At 53.3% G+C, this 21500-nt stretch overlaps 1 protein-coding gene across 3 annotated transcripts in view; it reads left to right on the forward strand.

Annotated features, from left to right (window-relative positions):
- ADGRG1 (adhesion G protein-coupled receptor G1) overlaps positions 1–21500 on the forward strand; it is a 39949-nt gene that overhangs the window by 10673 nt on the left and 7776 nt on the right. For 2 of the 3 annotated variants that reach the window (XM_067552406.1, XM_067552422.1), the window contains exons 2-6: positions 14322–14411; positions 16050–16475; positions 17971–18091; positions 18353–18500; positions 20590–20718. In XM_067552406.1, the coding sequence (XP_067408507.1) occupies positions 14322–14411; positions 16050–16475; positions 17971–18091; positions 18353–18500; positions 20590–20718 (914 nt within the window). Of the gene's footprint in view, positions 1–11116; positions 13870–14321; positions 14412–16049; positions 16476–17970; positions 18092–18352; positions 18501–20589; positions 20719–21500 lie in introns of those variants that run through there. The other variant, XM_067552415.1, reaches the window with a different exon arrangement.

Here is a 21500-nt window from a genome sequence, read left to right on the forward strand (position 1 = left end):
TCAAAGTCTGTGGGGGTCTTTGCATTGCCTATAATAAGGGTTGGATATTAACAAAAGATAGAGCTGACTGAACACTTGGAATACATTTTGCAAATAAGAGTTTCCGTTCAGCTTGGCTGTATTCAAATCCTTTAGTGATGGCAAACACACAATGCTACAAAACCGTTCTGCATGATTCAGATGAATGTGTGTGTATTCAGCCCACTTGCAACTTGGATGGCTAGTTCTGAAGCTCGAATGCCAACATTATGAATAACGCACAGGCTGCTATTTGTTCAGCTATGATGTTTTTGCGTTGTTTACACACAGCGATCTGTGCAAGCAGATCTCAAGCAGATCTGAAAATGAGAGGTCTGGTGCAAAAATGCTTTGCAAAGGCAAACGTCAATAAGTAAAATCAGCAAAAAAATCTGACCAGCTTTACTAGACTCTTATATCAGACTAGGGGAATGATAGTGGGACCTGCCTCTCCCTTATTTATGTGGTAAGCCAGGTTCTCCAAGGGCTTCAAACACTTCAGTGAATTTAGCTCTCCAACCTCCTTGTGGGGCAGGTCAGCAGATATCCCCATTTTACAGATAGGGAAATTGAGGCAAAGAGCTTTGACATATTTTCCAAAAGGCTACAGAGCAGGCAAAAGCAGGGAACAGAACTCTGGCCTTCTCACTGCCAGTCATGCAATGAAGATATAAGATCATCCTTCCCCTCCGTAAGGAAAAAAAATCAAATAGCAAGTGAAACCCAGCTTCCAACAGCATTGCTAACCCCAAGCATTTAAACAGCAGGGGGTCAGGCCCCCCCCCAAATAATGAGATTTTTTTAAAATGAGTGCTTTTTGCCCCCATGATTTTTAGCCTTTTGCATTCATGTGTCTGAGCTTTTCTCCATCACCACAAGGGCGCAAAACGTACTTTTTATTTTTATTCATTTTATTTAAATGAAAGTGGAGCATCTCATGTAATCACCCTTCCTCCAGGAGCTGGGGCTTGAAGAAAAATACTTACTATCCTGAGATTTGCAATAAAATCACGAGAGCTGGTAACATAGTGCCCACAGCCTGCAAACTATTATGTGGCCAGCTATTGGGTGTAAGTTCAATTTCACTGACACCAGTTTTACACCCATGAGATGCTGTTGACTCCTATTCTTAATCCTGGTTTATACTGGTGTGAGTGAGGTCAGTATCAGCCCCACTTTGTTTCTGGCAGCTGGTACATTGCGTTTCCTGAGGGTCTCTACTTTGCTGCAGCTGGCTCTAGGCTGGAGCGTTACAACGGACCAGTCCCCTAGGATCCTTCTTCATGCTGATCTCAGGTGCCCTAAAGGCTGTATATTGAGGGGCAAAGTGGTGCACCAGCCCTGGGCTGGATCCCAGCACAGGGGTGAAGGTCTCTTGGTGCGAGTTGGGGGCAGAATCCTGAGCCCCGCACAAGTCACATCTGCCTTTGCCTGAGCCCAGGATCCCAGCCTGTTACACGGCTGCTTTTACAGCCCAGGGCTAATGCCATTGGGGGCAGGAAGGGAGGTACTCCATCCGCGCCTGTATCCCCTCTGGTTACCTAATGCCCCTGAGACCCAGCTGTACTCTGGCCGATTGTGACTAAGCAGGAACTTCTGTGCGCTATTGTTCTCCATGCAGCCCATTGAAGTCACTGAACGGCAGGCCTTGAGGTGGGTTCTAAATATACCCCGAGGCCTATTCCTAGCTGGGGGGAGATAAAGCCGTTTGTTCTGCCAGGGAGGAGGAAAAGGCTGCGGGTTGGCATCTCAGGCTACAAGGATGCAGAAAACGGCCCAGTTAGGCCTTGTGGAGCTTGTGGGGAGGAAGGATCTGCCTGGCCCCGTGAGATAGGGAAGGGCTTGGGTGGGTTGTCAGCTCTCGGGCTGGGCGTCCGCGCTGAATTTCTAAGAACAGGAAAGCTCCTAGGAGAGGGGGGCACCAACCGTCTGGTGTTCTCATCCGAGACTGCACAGCCTGGGCAGCCCGTGCTTCGCTGCCACTGCACATTCACAGGGAGAGCCCAGCCAGGTCCGAGGCAGCAGCAGCCAGGGGAGAGCCTGGCCCTAGGAAGCACCCCAGGCTCTGGGGCGGCAGCAGCCAGACAACCTTAAGGCTTGTCTACACTAGCAAAACTCAGATCTGGGTTAAATCTCCCCCTCCCAGCCAGGATCAGAGGAGGGTGAAGCACCTGGGCAAAACGCCGGTGCTCTGTCTCTAGCAGCCCTTTGCACCACAGCTGCAACCACTGAAGCCGTGGGGGGCGCAATGAGGGGCCTCCGTTTTGCTAGCGCAGATGCATCATCAGACAGCAGCGGTGAGAGGAAAGCCCAGCCCTTGGCAGCAGCCGCCAGACAACCCTGGGGCACAGCGAGGGGGGAGCCAGCCCCGGGGGGACAGCCCAACCCTAGGACAAGCGCTAGTCCTATTATTAATATATATTACCATAGCATCTAGGAGTCATGGACCAAGATCCCCTGGTGCAAAGCGCTGTACAAAAACACAGAGAGCAGCGAGGGGAGATCCCAGCCTTAGAGAGCAGCAAGGGCGGGGGAGGGAAAGCCCAGCATCAACCAGCCAGCTGTGGAGAGCAGCAATGTGAAATGAGCACAGCCCAGGTGCCAGACAGCCCTAGAAGCTGTTGGGGGGGGAAGCGGAGGGATGACTCACAAACCACACATGGGACTGTTTTCGGTGGCATCCCCTAGATTCCGGTTAGGGGGCCATCCTCACCCCCGTGACGCTCAGCGCCTCTCCTCTGCCTGCCCTGATGCCCTGTTACCCTCTACCTGGAGTCCTCCTTTACCCCCTTTGCCAAGGGGGTGTGAATCGCTTCCGTTCCAACCCACGAGCATGTCACACCCACGCTATGTCGGGGTAAGCGACTGCCCAAGGCGCGGGGCGACGCAGAAGAGGCCTGCTGAGCTGTGTGAGTACATTGGCTGGGACTCCTCCAGCTCAGAGATCCCAGCCCTGTTTCAAAGGCCAAAGCTCTCCAGCTATCTTCCAGTCAAGCAAGCAAAACCGTGGTGCCTCCGTCCCATCTGAGCGGTTCTCTGTAGGTTTCAGGCTCTCTCTGCTGCAGAAGCCAGAGTCGCCCCACAAAAGCCCAGAACTAGTGGTTCTTGAGGAGCCCAGCAGCTTCTCCTGCAGATCAGCAGCCAAGTGGCATGAGAAGTGCTGCTGGGTGAGCAGCTCCAGCTTGCCAAGGGGAAAATTTGTTGTTGCCCCGGGACCCCTTTGTGCCAGTTTGATGAGTGCCAGGGGGCCGCTGGGCCGGCATTGCACAGAGCCTCTCAAGGCTCAAAGAGGTGCGGGCAGGCTGGAGCACGGAGCAGTATGACCAGTCCATTGCTGTGCCCAGCATGGCTGCCCCCTTCCCAAGCCCCATGGAGCAGGGCCAACTCTAGGCCCTGAACGGAGGTGGTGCAAGCACAGGGATGTGCCTGCCCCGGTTGAGGAACAGCCCCTGGAGAGCACCTGGGCTGGGAGAGAACATCTGACACACAGGGCAAGAAAGCGGAAGCAGAGGAGAGCCAGCCAGTCCCTTTGGTAAACGGGGGTGTGGTTTCCAAGCCCAGCAGTGGTGACCCCCAGGTATTCAGGGGCTGCCAATCCAGAGCTGTGCCCGCAAAGCCTGAGCTTTGCTTTCATCTCACAGGCCAGCCTTGGCTGCCCGGGTCGGTAACCCCTCGATTTCAGCGATGCACAGCAGGGTGAATTTAGTCCCTAGAGCCCCCAGGACAGCATGTGTGTTCGAGAGGGCACCGCCCTCTGTGTGCAGAGATGCTTCACCCCCCCATCTCCAGTAGGCACGAGGGGTGTTCACTCGAGAACAAAGCATGGTCACGAAGGCAGCCCCTGGCCTCAGAGCAATGGGTTGAGACCCCCACTATGATCAGCTGCTGCAGTGATGAATGGCCCACTGCAGAAGCAAGGAATCCGCTTATTCCCTTGAGAGCGCTTCATAGGGCGTATCTCACTCCCCAGGGCTTTTACATCTCAGTCCTTGGTCAGAGCAAGAAACTCCGTTCTGAGTATTGTGCAGCTTCTGGGCAGGGGGTGCAGCCCTCGGGGAAGGAAATAGCAGCTGCCCCACAGGGGTTTTGCTCTGGGTCAGAGTTTCTGTAATTAACATGTGCAGATAAGAGTCCCTACGTTTTGAAGTGGCAGCAACACCAAAACCGATCAATGACAAGTTTCCTAGGAAGGCGGCCCCAGGGCCAGGGGAACACAGTGTCAGATGAAGCCAAACCCCTGACAACCCCATCCAGGGTCGGGATCCTGCTGCCTGGGGTCCCGCTACGACAGACCTAGCTCAATATGGGCCAGCCCCGGACTCACACTGGCAATGCATCCGTGGCCTGTCCCAGCAAGACACCGTCACACCCCGACCCTCTGCTGGTCTCCACTCCAAAATGCAGGGCTGGGCTTGACTGAGCCACACACCAGCGCTTGGGCTGCGGTTCATTGCCTGCTTTAGTGTGAAACAGGGATGTCCGGCTCCGCCTTTGTGGGGACTAGAGGCTTCCTTGTGAAGAAAAGGCCCCAGGGAACCAGAAAGAAGCTGCCAGCCCATTTTACAATTCCCCAGGGAGTGGAAAATAGGGAGCGACTCTCTCGTTGGGCCTCATATGAGCAGCAGCAGAGGTCTCGCTGCACCCCCACCGCTCCCAGCTGACCAGTGCTGGCAGGCTGCAAGGTACCTCCAAAAAGTACCATGGCGTAATCTTCCCCAGCCATCTGGTGCCTCTGGCTGTGCAAAGCTGCCCCTGGGAAGCAAAGCCGGCTTGCCACTGCCTTGGCACAAGATCCACTTTCCCCCTATTCCCCTGTGGTGGTTTTTCAGTCCTCTGGCGGAGGTGAGCCGGGGTGGGGGTAGAACGTGGGGAGAGAAGCCCAGGTTGCAGGAGAGAAGGGTTTAGGGCTGGCCCGAAGAGGTCAGACTGCATGCACGGGGCAAAGAGCACGAACCCGGAGCACCTCTGTAAGTAGTTGCTTTAATAAAGAGTCAGTTTAGATTAACAAGAAGGGAGCCCTCTCCTGCTGTGGCCCAGCCTGCAGCACATGAGGGGTGGTGGGGGGGGGGGAGTAGCTAAAGTTCAGCTGCTGGGTCCCTCAGCCTAGTCCTAGTGAATTGCATTTGTTTGGTGCCTCAAGAAAGGAGGAGGCACCGGGGCGGCAAAGAGAGAAGACACACACACACACATCAACACACACAGGAACTGCCCCCCTTCCCTGGGACTAAATGCTGCCTGAGCTTCCCACTGAGTCTCTCTGTTGGGGGCAGCAGCAGCAGAGCTCAGCGTGCAAATTCCCACGGTTTTATTTATTGAAGAGAGAGTGAGAGCAGCCCTGTGCTCTTCAGCCTGGCACCACCTGTAGGGGTGGCACCGCCTGTAGGGGAGCCCAGGGCAGCCTTTTGCTCGTTGTTCCAGCAGGGAGCGAGGACAAGGGGTTGCCATGAGGCTCTAATGTCAGGCCCTGCCTTTGATCCCGTTGTCCTGGAGCACAGCCTGGCACTGCCTTGTATCCTCCCCCACCCCCAAAACAACCCCATCCTCACCATCCTGGAGTCATCACGATGGGCTTCAGAGGGGGCCACGGGGTGACCTGCCTCTCTGCTGAGATCAGGGGCCCGTGAGGGAGGGAAGAGAAACTCTGAAATGAAAGCATCTCTAATGCTCAGCTCACGTTCAGAGGCCGTCGTTCTGCAGAACAACAGCTCACCCACAGCTCACCCCCTGCCCACGGGTCGCATCTGGGCCCAGAAATCACCAGCTCGCTGTGGCTACACAGTGCCGCACTCCAGCCAGCAGCCCTCGAGTGTCTCGGGATGTGCCATCACCGCCCACCCCCCTCGCTGAGCCAAGCTTCGGAGCCGGGACGCCCTGGCTCACCCAGGAAACCAGGTCTCTTGGATACCGCTGCCAAGGTGCCAGAACTGAGCACATCGTGGATAATGTCATGCGTCTCTGGCCACAGCCGATTCCCAGACACTGACCTTGCCCAGAATCACAGAAATGTAGGGCTGGCCGACACCTTGAGTGGTTGTCGAGTCCAGCCGCCTACCCTGAGGTGGCACCAAGTCATGAGGTCTTGCAACACACAGCTTTAGGGGGAAGCAGTGTCAGCACAGCCCCGGTCTCAGACTCTAGAGAGGGTGGGGAACCCCAGCTACTGCCCTGGCTCCCTTTCCCAATGTGGTTTCATTCGGTGAGGAGCACAACTGCATCAGAAGCCAGCCTGGATGAACCTGCAGCAGGGAGGCCCAGGGTGGGGAGAAAGGGGAAATGGTGACCGTGCACCCAAGCCATCTTCCTTCCCCGCTTCAGGGTAGGATGCCTGTTACAGAGAAGTTGCCGTGATCCCTGCGAGGGCAGCGTGCAAGAGCTCACAGCTCCGTGTATTGCCTGAAAGCAGAAACAGAAGGGAGGAAAGGGGGGGGGGGAGGGCATGAATGGCACACTGGGGAAACCTGCAGTCAGCTCCGGGCACTTCGCTACCAGCGAGAAAGCAGCGACGGAGCTGGAAATCAGAGAAGAGCAGCAGAAGAGGCAGGGGGCCTGAGAGCAAGTAGTGCCAAGCGAGGGGCCACTTAGGGTGGGGTTTTCCAGAGTCCTCAGCCTGGGCCTAGCTCGGCTCCCCTTGACTGCATGGATGCAGAGCTAGGCCGACTCCAAGCATTCTTGAAAATCCCTCCCTTTGCACACACAGTCTTCCACTGAATCAGCGTCCTGGCACATTCCAGCCCACTATGCCCATGTTCTTTGGGGACCCAGCAGCAGCCTATTTGGAGATACCGTGCGGGGGATTCCTCAAAAGATCAGCAAAAAAGGAGGCTTTAAAAAGAAAACTGGGCATGTGCCATCTCATCTCATCATGGCAACGAAGGCCTGGGAGGGCTAGTTTCTTTTAAGTTTGTTTCTTACGTTAGAAATATCAGGAATGTCGCATTTGGCCTCTCCTAGTTTTGCTTCAGGACATCAGGGATGGGGAGGTGTGTCCAGGTGGTAGAACTCACCATAACCAACTCAAAGTGAAAGGATGGGGGTGTTGTGTAACAAAAGCTTCCTTTCTCCCAAATATGAGTCATTGGAATTAAACAGGCCTCAACAAATACAAAGCGTTTTAAACTGGCTGGCTAAAACTTCTGGCCCCTTCATTTTTCAGCCTCTTGTGGCATTATCATTTTACTAGTTTTCCAGCCACCATAGTCCACCTACACAAGTGGGGGAAACGTAGCAAATGTTTCCCACATTGCTAGAACCAGTCCATCTGCACTGGATGTTGGCGATGTTGGGAGCCCTAGTGTAAACGGCAACCAACCCATGGAGATAGGATGAAAGACCCTGGGTATATTTACACAGCAAAGTAAAACCCGCAGCTGACCCTAGCCAGCCAACTCGGGATTGCGGGGCTCGGGCTATAGAAACGTTTCACTGCTCTGTAGACTTCTAGGCTTGGGCTGGAGCTAAAGTTCTGGGATCCTCCCACCCCACAGGGTCCTAGAGCCCAGACTCCGGCAATGAAACAGCCCCAGAATGGGCTGGCCTGGGGGTTTTTTCTTTGCTGTGTAGACGTACCCAGAGAGGAAAATGTGTATTACCAGGGAGGGAGAGGGAACTGGAGGTAGAGGGATGGGCTGATTATTATTAGGGGAGAGAGGGATGGATCAGGTCCGGGGATGTGGAGAAGTTGGAAAGGAGTTCAGATTGGGAGTAGGAGAGAGTAGAAGAGAGGATGGAGAGGAGAGATGGGAGGACAGAGAAGATTGACAAGGGGGACAGAAAGAAGGAGGGAATGTGAGAAAAGGAAAACAGGCTGAATTCAGAGTGGAGTAGATCAGCTATTGCCTTCCCCATGGCCTCTTTTGCTCCCCGAGGAGGCCCACAGGCCAGCCTTTCCCCCATCAGACACTGCTTCAGAGCAGCTGTCACGCAGCCCTGGTGCGTCTCATTCCCGGACACGTCTGCCAGTTCCTTTGCGCCCACGGTGCCAGAAAGCATTGGGCACAACGAAACTCCCGCAGGAAGCCAGAGTTTCCGAGCAGCAGCTGCACAGGGGCTCCGCTCTCTCTGCCCTGCCGTGCTGATCAATACCGTACTTTTCTACTGTGGTTAGACAATGAAAAACTGCTCTAAAAATAGCCCCCCCCTCGTGCTGTGCGCCCTGCGGGTGGAGCCACGTCTGCTGCAGGTGGAGGTAAAATACAGACAGTGAGAAGCCACTGGCTTTCAAGTCAGAGCGCTGGCCCGTTGAGGTAGCTGGGCTGATGAGAACAAGGCATGTGGCAGAAGTCACTTAGCACCTTCTGCTCGCTGTCTGAAGCTGGGAAGACCATGCCTAGCACAGCATACTCCCAGCCACTAGCCTGTTTGCACAGCAGCTATGACAGCAAGGGCATTTGCACGGGAAACCTCCAACCTCAATTCCCGCAGTAGCCTGATGCTTCAGATCTTACTCAAATTGGGACCAGACTCACAAAAGCTACTTCCTAGACCATGTAGCAAAACGAGACACTGCTCAGCAATCTTCCCCATGAAGCCACTAAGGGATAGCCAAGAACATGTCTGATGGCCCCCCAATTCTGAGCTTTCTCTGGGGCCTAACCAACGTCCGTTTCTCTTCCCTATATTCCCCCTGATCTTTATGCTGGATCCACATTGTCACATTGCAGACACAGCATGACTGGCTCAGAAGGAAACCATGCTGGACTTAAAACCTTGGTTCCCATGAGCACAGACAGTTTCCACGCTTGGAGGTGTGTCAGCAGGCGGATGCTGTGTGCCAGGGGGCTGAAGGGCTCCAACATCCTGGGTGCTTTGTGCAGGTCAGAGCACGGAGGGACTGGCAATTGTGCTGCGGAAAGAGAGCGGCTGCCTCTGAACAGCAGGGGATCCTCCAAGGTTTAAAATCTTGACTCTAGGGAGGTTTTTCCATTGACTGCCCTGGAGCCAAGATTTCACCCCGAGAGCCTGATTCTAATTTCACTCATTGGCTTCACCCTGGTTTCTTTCTGCTGATTTCAAGGGAGTTTGTCCTGATTTGCACCTGTGTGAGTGAGATCAGAATCACCCCCCCCAAGGGTCAGATCGGCAGTAAAGAAAAATACAGAGACAGTCCTGCTGCCAAGTTTTATGCGAGTTCTGCAGCAGCACCTGGAAAGGCATAGCCACAAAGTATGGCCTGGTATCCTGGGAAAGAAGCAGGTAATAAGATACACCCCACCTTTCCCATGCAGGCAGGAGTGGGGGAGGAGGGAAGGAAGGAGCTGACTTTTGGGGAGGGAAGGTCAGTCCAGATTCGGTGCAGTTCAGGAGGTAGGGTCTAGGAATGACTGATCTGAGGAAATGGAGCGTGGCACGAGAGGGATGCAGACAAGCTGGTATGGTAGGCAGAGCCTGTCTCTGTATTACAGGAGAGTACAACACCTGGCGCAGTGGAGCCCGGATTTCTGATTGGGGCTTTTAGGACTAATGCAATATAAATAATTAACAAGAGTGTCACTTCCGTTGTGGGGGCCACATCCTCCAGCCCGCAGACGCAATTGAGTTGGAGTGCTGTATGTTTCTCCCTCTGGCTTCCTACCTCTTACTGGTCTCTCTCACTTCACCTCGCCCCCTGGTGTGACACACACCAAAGTGTTGAACCTTTCAGCACATTAGAATGTAAATGAGACCGTGATGGCCGGTTTCATTATTCGAGAGCAGTAGCACGGAAAAGGCGGATGTACAAGTGCAAAGAACTCGCTGTGAAATCCTCCAGCGTTGGAGAAGCAGTAGAGTGGAGGAAGCAAACAACCCCAAAAAGGACAGACAGACACCCCCTAAATCACAAGTTCTGGGTCAGCTAGACCTGGTGCAAACTCTGGTTAGTGGTTTTAGTGCTGGGAAGGAGCCAGATTGGCAGCCCTTGAGACTGGAGGCCTCCCTCGTTGCCACAGAAGGGGTACAACGTGGGCAGCACCAGGGTCAGCTTCCCAACGCTCTCCCTCCAGAGTCTCCATGGCTTCTCTCCTGAGATTGCCAACAAGGACATAGCAATCAGACTGCATCCGACCAGTGGTTCAACGCGGACCATAGGACCGGCCAGTCCAATATCCTGTCTCTGGGTGTGCCGACCCTGCGCTCTGAGGGTTGAATGAAGCTCTCTCATATGTACAAACTCTCATATGCACACTCGCATGACTAAGAATAGCAGTGGGCTGTACAAGCGCACCGAGGACCTTGGGTACCGTGCTGAAACCCACACATCTACTCAGCTATTTTTAGCCACGCTAGCGTGGCTATATCTACTGGCGCTGCCTTCCCAGCTTTGATTTCAGAATAGATGTATTCTCTGACCACAGCCAGTCGTGCATGCTTCAGAGGAAGGAGACAAAAACCCAATCTTGAAAAATTGTGGCCTAGCCTGCCCAGAGGGGACGTTACTGTTAGTTGTAGCAGTGTTTTTTTGTGATGTGGACAACCGTCCTCTGGGTTCTGGACTGAGACCAGGAGCTCTGTTTTCACTTGCCTCTGAACAGCTGTCAGAATGTTCTGTTCTTTCCTCGGGCTTGATTTTGCCTCGCTATAATTTCAGCAGCAAAATGGGAGGAAGGAAAAATAGGAGAAAGAGCCAGAAAATCAGATGCAATGCAGTGAAATGGTGATAGAAAAACAGCTGTGGCAGATATGCTGGCTGTGGTGGTTGAACTAGAGCAAGGTTTCTCAACCCGTGAGTCACGTCCCAAAATTGGGTCACTAGAACGTATCAAGAGGTTGTGGGGCTGGCTGGGCTCAGTTCCCTCCTCCAGGCATCGTGACCTAGTGCATGGGTCTTAGTGCCACCCAGGGTTGGCCCAGCCACCCTCCATGACGACGACGGGCGGGAGATGGGGAGGGCAGCTGGGCCAAATTTCAGTGAGTGGCACTACAGCCCCAAGCGCCAGGTCACAACGCCACTTTCACAGATTTGGTCTGGCCAGGCCAAACCTGATCAGTGCTGCGGCTCCAGAGGTCACAACACCCAGAGTAGGGAGCTGAGCCTAGCCGGCCTTGTAGGACAGGAGCTGGGAGGGAGCAGTTGGGGTCACGTTCTCTGATAAATACTTGCACTCCAGTGTATCCCCAGCTTGCAGCACCTGCCTCGTACCACTCCCCCACAGCCGTACCACACTCCTGGTCCCCAGAGCTTCTCCCACTGCACCCCAGTCCCTTCTAGCCCCCAACACCGTCCCCCTTGAGGGGGAGGGCACTGGGTCATGACAAGCCATCAAGGTTTACAAATGGGTCTTGGACCCAAGAAGGTTGAGAACCACTGAACTAGAGTATGAGATTATTTCATGGATATCGCAACATGATCATTTGTTTCTGCTGCTGCTACAAATCCTAGGAGGGACATGAGGAAGGGTAACAGGTAATGGGCCAAATACTTGTATTTATATTCTACAACCCCCTCCTTGGTGGGCCTGCATGGGCAGACAGCCAAAGCTGACTCATGTGCACACTGAATTCTCAAGATTCCCAAAGATTAAGTGCAGAAGTGACCATTAGGTCATCTAGTCTGACTTCCTGTATAGCCCAGCAACTTGTGTGTGGCCAAAGGACATCTTCCAGAAAGGCAGCCAGTTGGGATTTGAGAATATCGAGAGATGGACAATCCACCACTTCCTTGGTGATTTGTTCCAGTAGTTAATCACCTCACTGTAGAAGTGTGTGCTTTACTTCTAGTTTGAATTGGTTTGGCTTTAACTCCCAGGCAGCCACTGATTCTTGCTCTGCCTTTCTCCGCTAGATATGAGAACCCTTTAATACACAGTCTGTTTCCCTGTGGAGGTCCTTAGACACCATAACTGAGTCGCTTCTCGGGCTTCTCTTTGAAAAGAGGACTAGACTGCATGCTAAGCCACGGAGGTATTTTCTCCAGCCCTCGAATCATTTTTGTGGCTCTTTTTGGCAACTCCACCACTTTTTCCAACACCCTTTTTAAAAATGTTGTCCCAAAACTGTACACAGTGTTCCAGTATCGACCACACCTCTTGTTCATATAGCCACGGCCTGCATTCGCCCCGTTAGCACAGCACTGCGCCAGGACCTCAGGTGGGTACAGCTCCCTAGGTCTGTGCACTTTGTTCCTGAATGTAGGACCTTGCATTTGGCTGTACAAAATGCCTTTTGTGTGAATGGGACCAGTCTACCATGCAATCTAGACTGCTCGGTACAACTGCCCTGGCCTCAGGTTTTTTTAAACCACTTCACCAATCTTTGGGTCAGCCACAAATTTTAATCAGCAGTGATTTTAGATTTACTTCCAGGTCACTGATAAAAAGGGAGTAAGTAAAAAACGCAATACTGAGCATCTGGACTATATTTATACTCTCTATAGAAAACCAGAGATAACCACCCTTGTCTCACAAAAATAAATTCCATGGTACTGATTCTTCTCTTGCTAACACCAGGGTAGACGAAGACTCACTCCACTTGAATCTTATGGTGTTACCAGGTTTACTCTAGTATCTCCACTGACCTCAGAAGAGTTCCTCCTCCCTTACCCTGGAATGAGAACAATCAAGCCCCACGACTTCAGTTTAATTCAGAGGGACTCTGAATGGTTCCGCATTGAGATATATAGATCATGTCATTTCCAGGAGCCTGATTTTCATTTACACTCAGACCTGCTCTAATAGAAAAAGAGTCAACTGGTACATGTATACTGGCAAACCTGCCAAGCTTGGACTCAAACTATGCTGACAAAAAACTCGTTTTGTCATATAGCTTATATCAGTTCCCTGGATGAAATAAGCAAGAGGAGTTTTTTTTTGCTGGTATATAAAAAATGCTCACACCACGAGCAACAGTATACCAGCAGGATATTCTGCTGTAGACTAAGCCCCTTTACACCACTGTTGCAGTTTAATGGGTCCTTAAAGTTGGTGTAGATGTCATGTGACTGCCAGAGTGGTGTATAAATGAGACTCAACCCCATGGTCAAGTGTAGCCCAGGTCTGTAGGGTCAGCAGTTGTCACCAGCTGATGCCCACGTGGTGGCCAATGTGAAATGAATTGGGCAGCCATAGCACAGTTCCCATGGGGGGAGTGTTCATGCTATAGGACTGGCAGACTTTTCAGAAGAGATGCCCAGGATGAACTGGACAATGGGGGACCAAGCCACCCCCCTGGCCCATAGAGTGTGCCTGTTGATTCAACAGTGAGACACATTGGCAGGGCATTGTAAGGAGCTTGGCTGTTTTGCAATGAACTGAGGACTAGAGCCTCCAAGGCTGCCATTTCAGCACTTCCCATGAGCACTAACATATGGAACATTATTGTTCAGCTTAGAGAAAGCTTCATCTCTCTCCAGGTCACGTGCGTCTGACCGGCTGCCGGTAATGTTCTGAATCTCTTCACTTTTCCTCCCTTTACCAGTAAAAACACAGGTAGTAAACCAAGAAACCTTCTGCCCACAGGGGGGCTTACCTCACTTCCAGTCTGTGCCCCAACTAACCTCAAACAAAACCACCACCAACTTGCTCCTGCCGCTAGGGATTTGAGATCCCAGGATCTAGTCCGATTCCCCTTTGTCCTCTGCCCTATTGTCAGGACACCAACCCACAAGGCCATTTCTCCCCAGTCCTGTCCCTCTCCTAGGAGCCCACTGCAAAAGCTAATCTTGGCTCCTTCAGCTTGTTTCTCTCTTCCTTCCCTTATGCCTGGATCCTTCTTCAGCCTTTCCACCCAGAAGAAGATTTCTACTCTGTCTCCCCTAGGCCTTCTCTCCTACTGAGGAGGACACAGGATCTCCATCCTCTACTGCACTGAACCCCTTCCTTCCACCCCGGCTGAGTCTGATCCTGAATTGAACAAGATGTGCCCCCCAGGTGAAACAAGGTGGGGTAATTAGGATCTCTGGCTCCCATTTGCCCTTTGTAAGCCTGTGTGGGGTTTATACACCCCAACACAAGGAAATATTTTACAGGAAACAGGCAGAGGAATTTTGTTTCTTCAATAATTATTTTGAAAGCTGTCTGTTTTGGATTCCTGGGCGGGCAGTGCATCACAATGCTAATCCAGCCTTCTATAAGGAGCAGTCTCTCTCATTGTCACTCACTCTATGCAACCGTTTCACTCACCCCATAACATTTCACTTGGATTTAGCAATCCTTGGCTCCCTCTAATGGCAGATGACAATAAAAAGGTTGATTCACCTTCTTGCACATAGAGCTACCGTTCCTTCTTCTCTCTGCAGAAAGAACGACAGGCTTTTCTGTCTCTCTCAGACCCTGAGTTGTGAAAAATTCCTGCAGTTCTCCAGACAGACTCACTCTGCTTCTATCCATCAGGGTCAAAGTCTCTCATTGAGGAACATCAAGAACTCAGAAAGCTGCCCATGATGGATCTCCTCCTTCTGGCTCTGCTTCTCCTGTCACAAGGTAATACACTCCCTGGTTATTTCCTCACCTCTATGCTGGTCTATACATAGGGCCCTACCAAATTCACGGTCCATTCTAGTAAATTTCACAGCCATCGGATTTTAAAAATCGGAAATGTCCTGGTTTCAGATATTTAAAATTGGAAATTTCAGTGTTGTAACTGTGGGGGTCCCAACTCAAAAGGGGGCCGTGTGTGTGTGTGGGGAGGAGGACGGGAGTTGCAAGCCTATTCTAAGGGGGTTGCAGTATTGCCACACTTACTTCTGCGCTGCTCCTGGTGGCGGCGCTGCCTTCAGAGCCGAGTTCCCACCCAGCAGCCATAGCGCTTCCTGCAGCCGTGGGAGTTCCCTGAGGTGGGTCTGACCCAGCCCTGGGAACAGCCTGTGCTGAGAAGAGCAAGTCCCGCCCCTCCTCAGCGCAGCTAGGACTAGCAGCTGGAGCCTGGTGCACCGTAGAAGTCTCCAGCTGGGGCGCCCACAGCTCTGCCCCTCCCTGGCTCTGGGCCCAGCGCTTGGGATTAAAGGGGCCTTGGGCTGGCTTTGTGTGGTGAGGTGAGGCAGGGGGGCGGTGACCACGGTGCCCCCCCGACCACGGCACCTGGGCAGTCATCCACATCACCCACCCATAAGGCCAGCTCTGTCCCCAAAAGTGACAACACCCCATCCCACGCCACCTTCACCTCTGCCCTGCTGCTGGCACTGGCCCTGCCTTCAAAGCGAGGTGCCCATCCAGCAGCCTCCACTCTCCGGCTGCCCAGTTTGGAAGGCAGCACCACAGTAAGGTGGCAATACTGCGACCCCTTACGACAGCCAGGTTTCACGGGGGAGAACCAGATTTCACAGTCAGTCAGTGACACTTTTTCACGGCTGTGAATTTGGTGGGGCCTTATCCATACGGCTTACTACATCCTTGCCGACTTGGCTATTGTATTATCTAGCTTCCCCACCGCCAGGACAGTACCCGTTAGAAGGTAGCAGTCGTCCCTGTATGGAGCGAGGAGGGGGCAGGAGGTGTAGAGGAACTTTTCCTCTAATTAAGTTTCCTGAAAGACAGAGCGACAGTCCTTGCGTTCCAAGATGGAATTCCTCTCTCCTTCCAGGACAGGCTGGAGGCAGATAGATGAATCAGGGCAGGAACGAGACGGGATGATGGTGGAGAATGAATTGTTATTTGTATTCCTCTCATCCTGTAGCACACCTGGAAGCGTGCAGCTTGCCCGGGTGAGGTTAGAGTCCATTCGGAGGAAGGATGATCTTGGGTTGAGGGCCTGGCCTGAGCCTCCGGAGAGCTGGCTTCAAGTGCTTGCTCTGCAAAAGCCTCCCTGGGTGACCCTGGGCAGTCACTTAATCTCTCTGGGCCTCATTTCCCCATTCGTACAATGGGGATAATAGCCCTGCCGTGCCTTACAGGGCAACGTGTGGATAAATACATGAACAACTGAGGCACTCAGACACTGTGGTAGTGGGAGCCATGTGAGAACCAGGGTTTTCAGAGCTGAGCCTTACTGTGAGCCACGTAATAAGTAATAGACAGCAGTGTCTATGGGGTCCTCAAGGCCGTGACTAGCCTTGGCAACCCCTGGAGCATGGAGCCCCTCAGGCTGAGCTACACCTCACAGTGTGGTTTTATGTAACACAGGGGTCCATGGAAGCCACCGCCATGAAGCAGACTTCCGATTTTGTGGCGATAGACAACAAAAGAACCAAAGTTGGCTGATTTACGAAAAGCAGGCAGAGAACATCACCATTGAGAACAGCGCGGAGATGTTCAAGATAAGGGCGCCGTTCCCAGCAAACTTAGAAAACGTCTCTTTATCGGCGGTTTTGGGGCCCTACCGCTTCTGCATCTACTGGTACCAGAGGGACAGCAGTTTCAACCTCACGTATGGCAAAAGCAACTACACACTGAGCACCAAGGCAGACATTTCCCTCTGCTTTTCAACTGCAAGCACGACACAGAACAAAAGTGGCATTCCTGTGCTTTTCAACGTGTCCTATGCCCATGACGAGGGCTTGCAGAACGCCTCCCTAAGAAGTGCTGCCGTTTACTCCTTCCCCTTCCATGGTAAAGTTGAATCCACGTGTTAAATGTGTTAGAAAGTTTGCAGCTGTAGCACTGCAGCCTCTGACCGTGCTCAGTCTTGAAAGCTACTCAGGGGTGGCTATGGGAAGGGTCTGGGAAAACCCCACATGTAGCTGCGCCTCCAATAGGAGGCAGAGAAGGGCAGCTGGCTTCTCCCCTGGCTGGTAATTCCATCATTTTTCAAAAATGGCCACTGATTTTGGGTTCTTCAATTCTTGGGCACCCTCTGCAGCGCCCTGGGCCCGATTTCCCACTGTGTCGAAATCCCACCTCTCCCACTGAGGAGAGCTGGAGCTGGGGTTCTCTGCGCCTCTGGAAATCCAGCCCAAAATTTCTCCATTTAAGCACCCAAAAGAAGTGACCACTTTTGAAAATGTGGCTGCAAGGGTCCTGCCTGTCACTCCCCCATCTAGTCGAAATGTCCCATCCACCAGGAGGGTCATTTAATGGCCTGTTGTGCTGCCTTCAGGAGTATGGGTCCTCCGATTACAGCTTTCCAGAGGCCTTAAATGGATCCATCATGACACCAGCCACACCCCATCCTTTAGAACATCTGCGCAATTGGAGACTATGGAGATCAAGATAGAGTTGTGGATGCGAGGACTTGCCATCGCCCTGCCTGCAGATGGGCACCAGGGTGGCCTCAGCTGCATTGTAGCTGGAGACAGAGTAAGAGACAAGCGAACACGCCTGCAGTAGCCTGGATGCTGGAGATTGCACCTTGAGGTTCTCGGCCTGAGCAGATAGGGCGAACTCATGTCCATCCTATGCTAGAGCCGCTGTAACATAATGGCCTGTCAGATAATGTGGCGAAGCTATTGCCACGGTATCCGTTACCTGCTATTACCCCCAGCTAGCCCATTCCTGACAATACAGTGCAGCTCTGGCTCTTCAGGGGTCTTCTGCAAATGCCAACAAGCCCATCTCCTGAGCAACTGAAGGCCAGAGAGGAATGGGACAGGCCAAAAAACTCACCACCATAGGCGGAGTCTCTTTTAATGCATCCTGACGGACGTCACATGTGAACTCTTCATTTCACGGGGCCAGCCCCAGCAGCTCAGCAAAAAGGGCCAGGTTTGCAAGGTATTTAGGCCCCCGAAGATGCCGAGGGGTGCTTTTGAGAATCCCCTTCGGAGCCTAATAACTTTGAAAGCCTGGCCCACAATGCTGTAAGCCCTCCCCGTGCGCTGCTTGCCCATTCGCACCTACCCAGGCCGGACCCTGGGGATCACCCAAGGTCTGGCTCGCCACTCACTCATGCGGATGCAAATCAAAAGTGGCTCCGTTGAATTCAGCCCCGTCCGCATCAAACCCAGGACTGCGAATCCATGAATAACGCAATCACCTGAGCACACCGTATAAAGCACTTGCTGCGGTGGGGTATGCTACAGAAACCAGCATTGCTGTCCTCCCCCGCCCCATCCCACCCCGGCGTTAATCACAGCCTTCTCTTTTGTTTCCACATCCACTGCTGTAGACTGCAAGGTCAGATCTGTCCGGGTGCCTGACATTGAACAAGAATTAAGGAATTTAGAAAACTACATGAAGAAGGTCACTACACCCACAGGAAGACACACCAGGCCCAGAGCACAATATGAGTGAGTACAGCACACAAACTATGTCCATTGCCCTTCTCCCAACTCAGGGCCTTGCTCGCATGCCTGACTAGCCTGTTTTCGGACAGCAATGGTTTCGGGGAAAGGTAGGTCAGATGTAGAGCCTCCCAATCCCAGCAGTGGGTCCTCAAAGCTCTCCTCCTTTCAGCTGTTGGTGGGACAGCCCCTGCTTTGAGGCACTCTTCCCTCCTCACATCACCAGACTCTCTGAGACCCACTCTCTGTTCCTCCCTCCCCGGCAAGGAAACTTCTGCATTTGGAATCAAACCTGAGAGAGGTGGAGTTTGAAGGGGAGAACAAAACCTTTGGGACGAGTACAGTGCGTGCGACTGTCTGGAAGATAGGATCCAGCAAAGCTTCTCAGGATCTGCCCTTCACGTCTAAATTGGAGGTGAGTGCAGGCATGCCAGGGTTCAGGCCCTTTTTCTCATAGTCACAGCATCATGACCATAGAATTCAAGGCCAGAAGCGATCACCAGACCTAGCCTGACCTGCTGTCAGGCCACCAACATCCTCACGCTAAACACAGCAACTGAAACAAGACCAAAGTATCACAACCTAAAGGAGACTAGACTAGACTATTGTGTACCACAGGCAGAGAATAGCAGGGACCAAGGTGCATTAATGCCTGGGGACAGCAGGGAAATGATGAAGTGAGATACCCCCAGATGATCCTGGCAAGTGACCTGCACCCCATAGTGCGGAAGGAGGCAAAAAACCCTCCAGGTCGCTACCAATCCGACCTGGGAGACAAATCCTTCCCAGCCTCATGTATGGCAACCAGTGAGACCCTTAGCGTGTGAGCAAGGACCAGCCAGCCAAGTACCCGGGAGAGAGAACGCTCTGTGCCACCTTGGCACACTGGCTACCCCATTCAAAGTCCCACCTCCATCTGTGCCCAGCTCTGAGGCTTCAGAGGAAGGAGACAAAAAAAGTTACATCAGGGGGAGGGGAACCCCTCACTTCCTGACTCCTGCTGGTGACCACTTGAAGCCCTGAAGTGTGAAGGCTTCAGCTTTATTTCTTTCTTTCACATAAGACCAAGTAGCACAAATTCCACACCAGCCATGCCTTCCCCAAATCCAGGAGGTATCTGTTCCCTGCAGGTCTCTTACCTGGGACTCGTGTCCTGCTCCAGAGCCTCCCACGGGAATCACTCTGCTTCTTGCTGCTCTTTCTGACAGCATCATAGCCAGCTGCCCTGCCTGCTGGCTTTTATAATCACCTGATCCCTAGCTGGCTAGCCACGGCTGGGCCCAACTCCCTTTAAAGGCCCAGCCATCTTGTAACAGATTACTTTAAGCCCTGCAAGTAATTTCAGAGGCCATGCTAGGGGCCTCGAGCAGGAATCCCAGACCAACTGATGCATTTGCAGAACCTCTTACTGCACTTGGCATGTTTTCAGGTTGATCCTTGTTCCCTGGCCTCTATGGAAGCTTTCCAGGGCGTGGTCCTGGGTTGCTCTTCACAGCCTGGCTTTGGTGCACTAGGGGATCTCATGTTAGATTTTGGCAGCATTTTAAAGGCACAGCATCCAGAATTCCCAGGGCCTCAGGAGCCTCTGAGGGCCCAGCTATGCTACAAGCAGGAGACCCGTTTACACCAGTCGTGGTTGCAACAACCATTATGGTTTGCAATGTAGACATGGCCCTGACTCCATCCCATAACCAGGGGAAAGCCTGGGACGAGTCTGGTGATGGCGTGTAGTTAAAGGGATGCTCTCGCCCCGAAAAATCAGTCGTCTGTTCTTTGTACGGTTACAAAGGAAATCTTTTTCACTCTGATTTCCCTTGCTTCCTCGGGGCCTGGGGCAGTCCTCCATGGAGTCCCATGCTCTGACTTGCTGACAGTCAGTTGCGCTTTCTGTCTCATGAGCACCCGTGGTGCCATTGCCCTCACTCCCTAGGAGAGCTCCCTGGCATACTGGGCTGCGGGCCCCGCCAGAGGGTTGCACCCTCGTACCTCCTTCCCTTGAGACTCCTGCATGGGACTGAAGGGATGGGTAATCAGAGGAGCCTCCTGCCCCACTGCCCAGACTCCTGCCTGGGGAACCCGCTCCTCCCTTCTGTCGTGAGGCTGAGGCACAGTGGGAGGCAGGGGACCCAGGGACGAGTGGAGAAGCTGTGGGGGCTCCTTTCAATGCTGCTGCTGATGGGAGGGGGCAGCAAAGTGCAGATACCCCTGCTCAGCTATTTGAATAGAAATGCTTTTAACTCAAGTTGCCAGCGTCTCTTTTACACCCAGTTTGGGGCCCTCCACACTGGAAACCAGAGCCGTGATGCATCTGGGTCCCTGGCCCAGGCTAGACAGAAATCAGATATCCAGCTGGTGTAAATCGGCACAGCACTGTTGAAGCCGATTTACCCCAGGTGAGGCTCTGGTGCATGTGTAGCCCGAGGCTTTCCCTGTGCCTGCACAGCCTCGCCGCGTCCTTCCGACTGCCCTTCTGATGACGTGTCCTGCTGGGCTTTATTTCGCAGGCAGGCAAGGAGGTCCAAGGGTTTGCGGTGAATCTGCCAAGTCTCCTCTTTGCGAAGGCTAAGCGCTGGCAGAGGAGCCCTGAGACCAGAGTGCTGCTGGTGGAGATCAACAGCCAGGCCCTCTTCCAGGTACCGACGCCGTGGCCCAAGGCTGGGAGTGAATTCGGTGCTCGTGTGTCGTAAGCGAGGGTTTAATGGTGCTGGGCTGGGTGTGCAGTGGCTGGGAACACAGGTGATGCAGGCTGCCTACAACACTGCCAGGGCATCTCAAGAGCAGCCCGCTGCTGGTCCTGCCCTGCCCCCTAGGGCTGCTGGTCAGGGTGAAACCTGACCTGCTGCGTAACCTGCTGCTCCACCAGGCTTGGGCCATCACCCAGCTTGGACCCCCGACTCCTAGCACCCCGCTATCCCCACCCAGCTCTGCCAGTGCCCCTCCCCCAACTCCCAGCACCCCGCTATCTCCACATGGCTCTGCCAGTGCCCCTCCCCCAACTGCCAGCACCCTGCTATCCCCAGCTCTGCCAGTGCTTCTCCCCAGACCTACAGCATCCTGTTACCCCTGCCCTGGTCCCCCTCCCCCGACTCCCAGCACCCCGCTATCCCCACCCAGCTCTGCCAGCGCCTCTTCCCTGACTCACAGCCCCCTAATATCCCTGCGCTGACCCCCTGCCCAGCTCTGCCAGTGCCCCTCCCTCCAGATCTGCAGCATCACCTGCTATCCCAGCCCTGAGACTCCCCTGTGAGCTGATGCTTCCTATCTGTACTGTGCCCCACTGCACAGCATCCTTGGTGAGCAGATTGAGTAGGATGAGACTAAACGGCTTATTTTATTTGGGTGCCTTTAGCCAGGCTTTCCACTCCCGTTTCCAGAGGAGCTGGCCAGCGTATTAACTATGCCTCCATCCTGAAAA

Source organism: Emydura macquarii, unplaced genomic scaffold, assembly GCF_026122565.2.
Source record: "Emydura macquarii macquarii isolate MOO-44397 ecotype Brisbane River unplaced genomic scaffold, CSIRO-AGI_Emac_v2 contig_295, whole genome shotgun sequence".
In the NCBI taxonomy this organism is placed as follows: domain Eukaryota; kingdom Metazoa; phylum Chordata; order Testudines; family Chelidae; genus Emydura; species Emydura macquarii.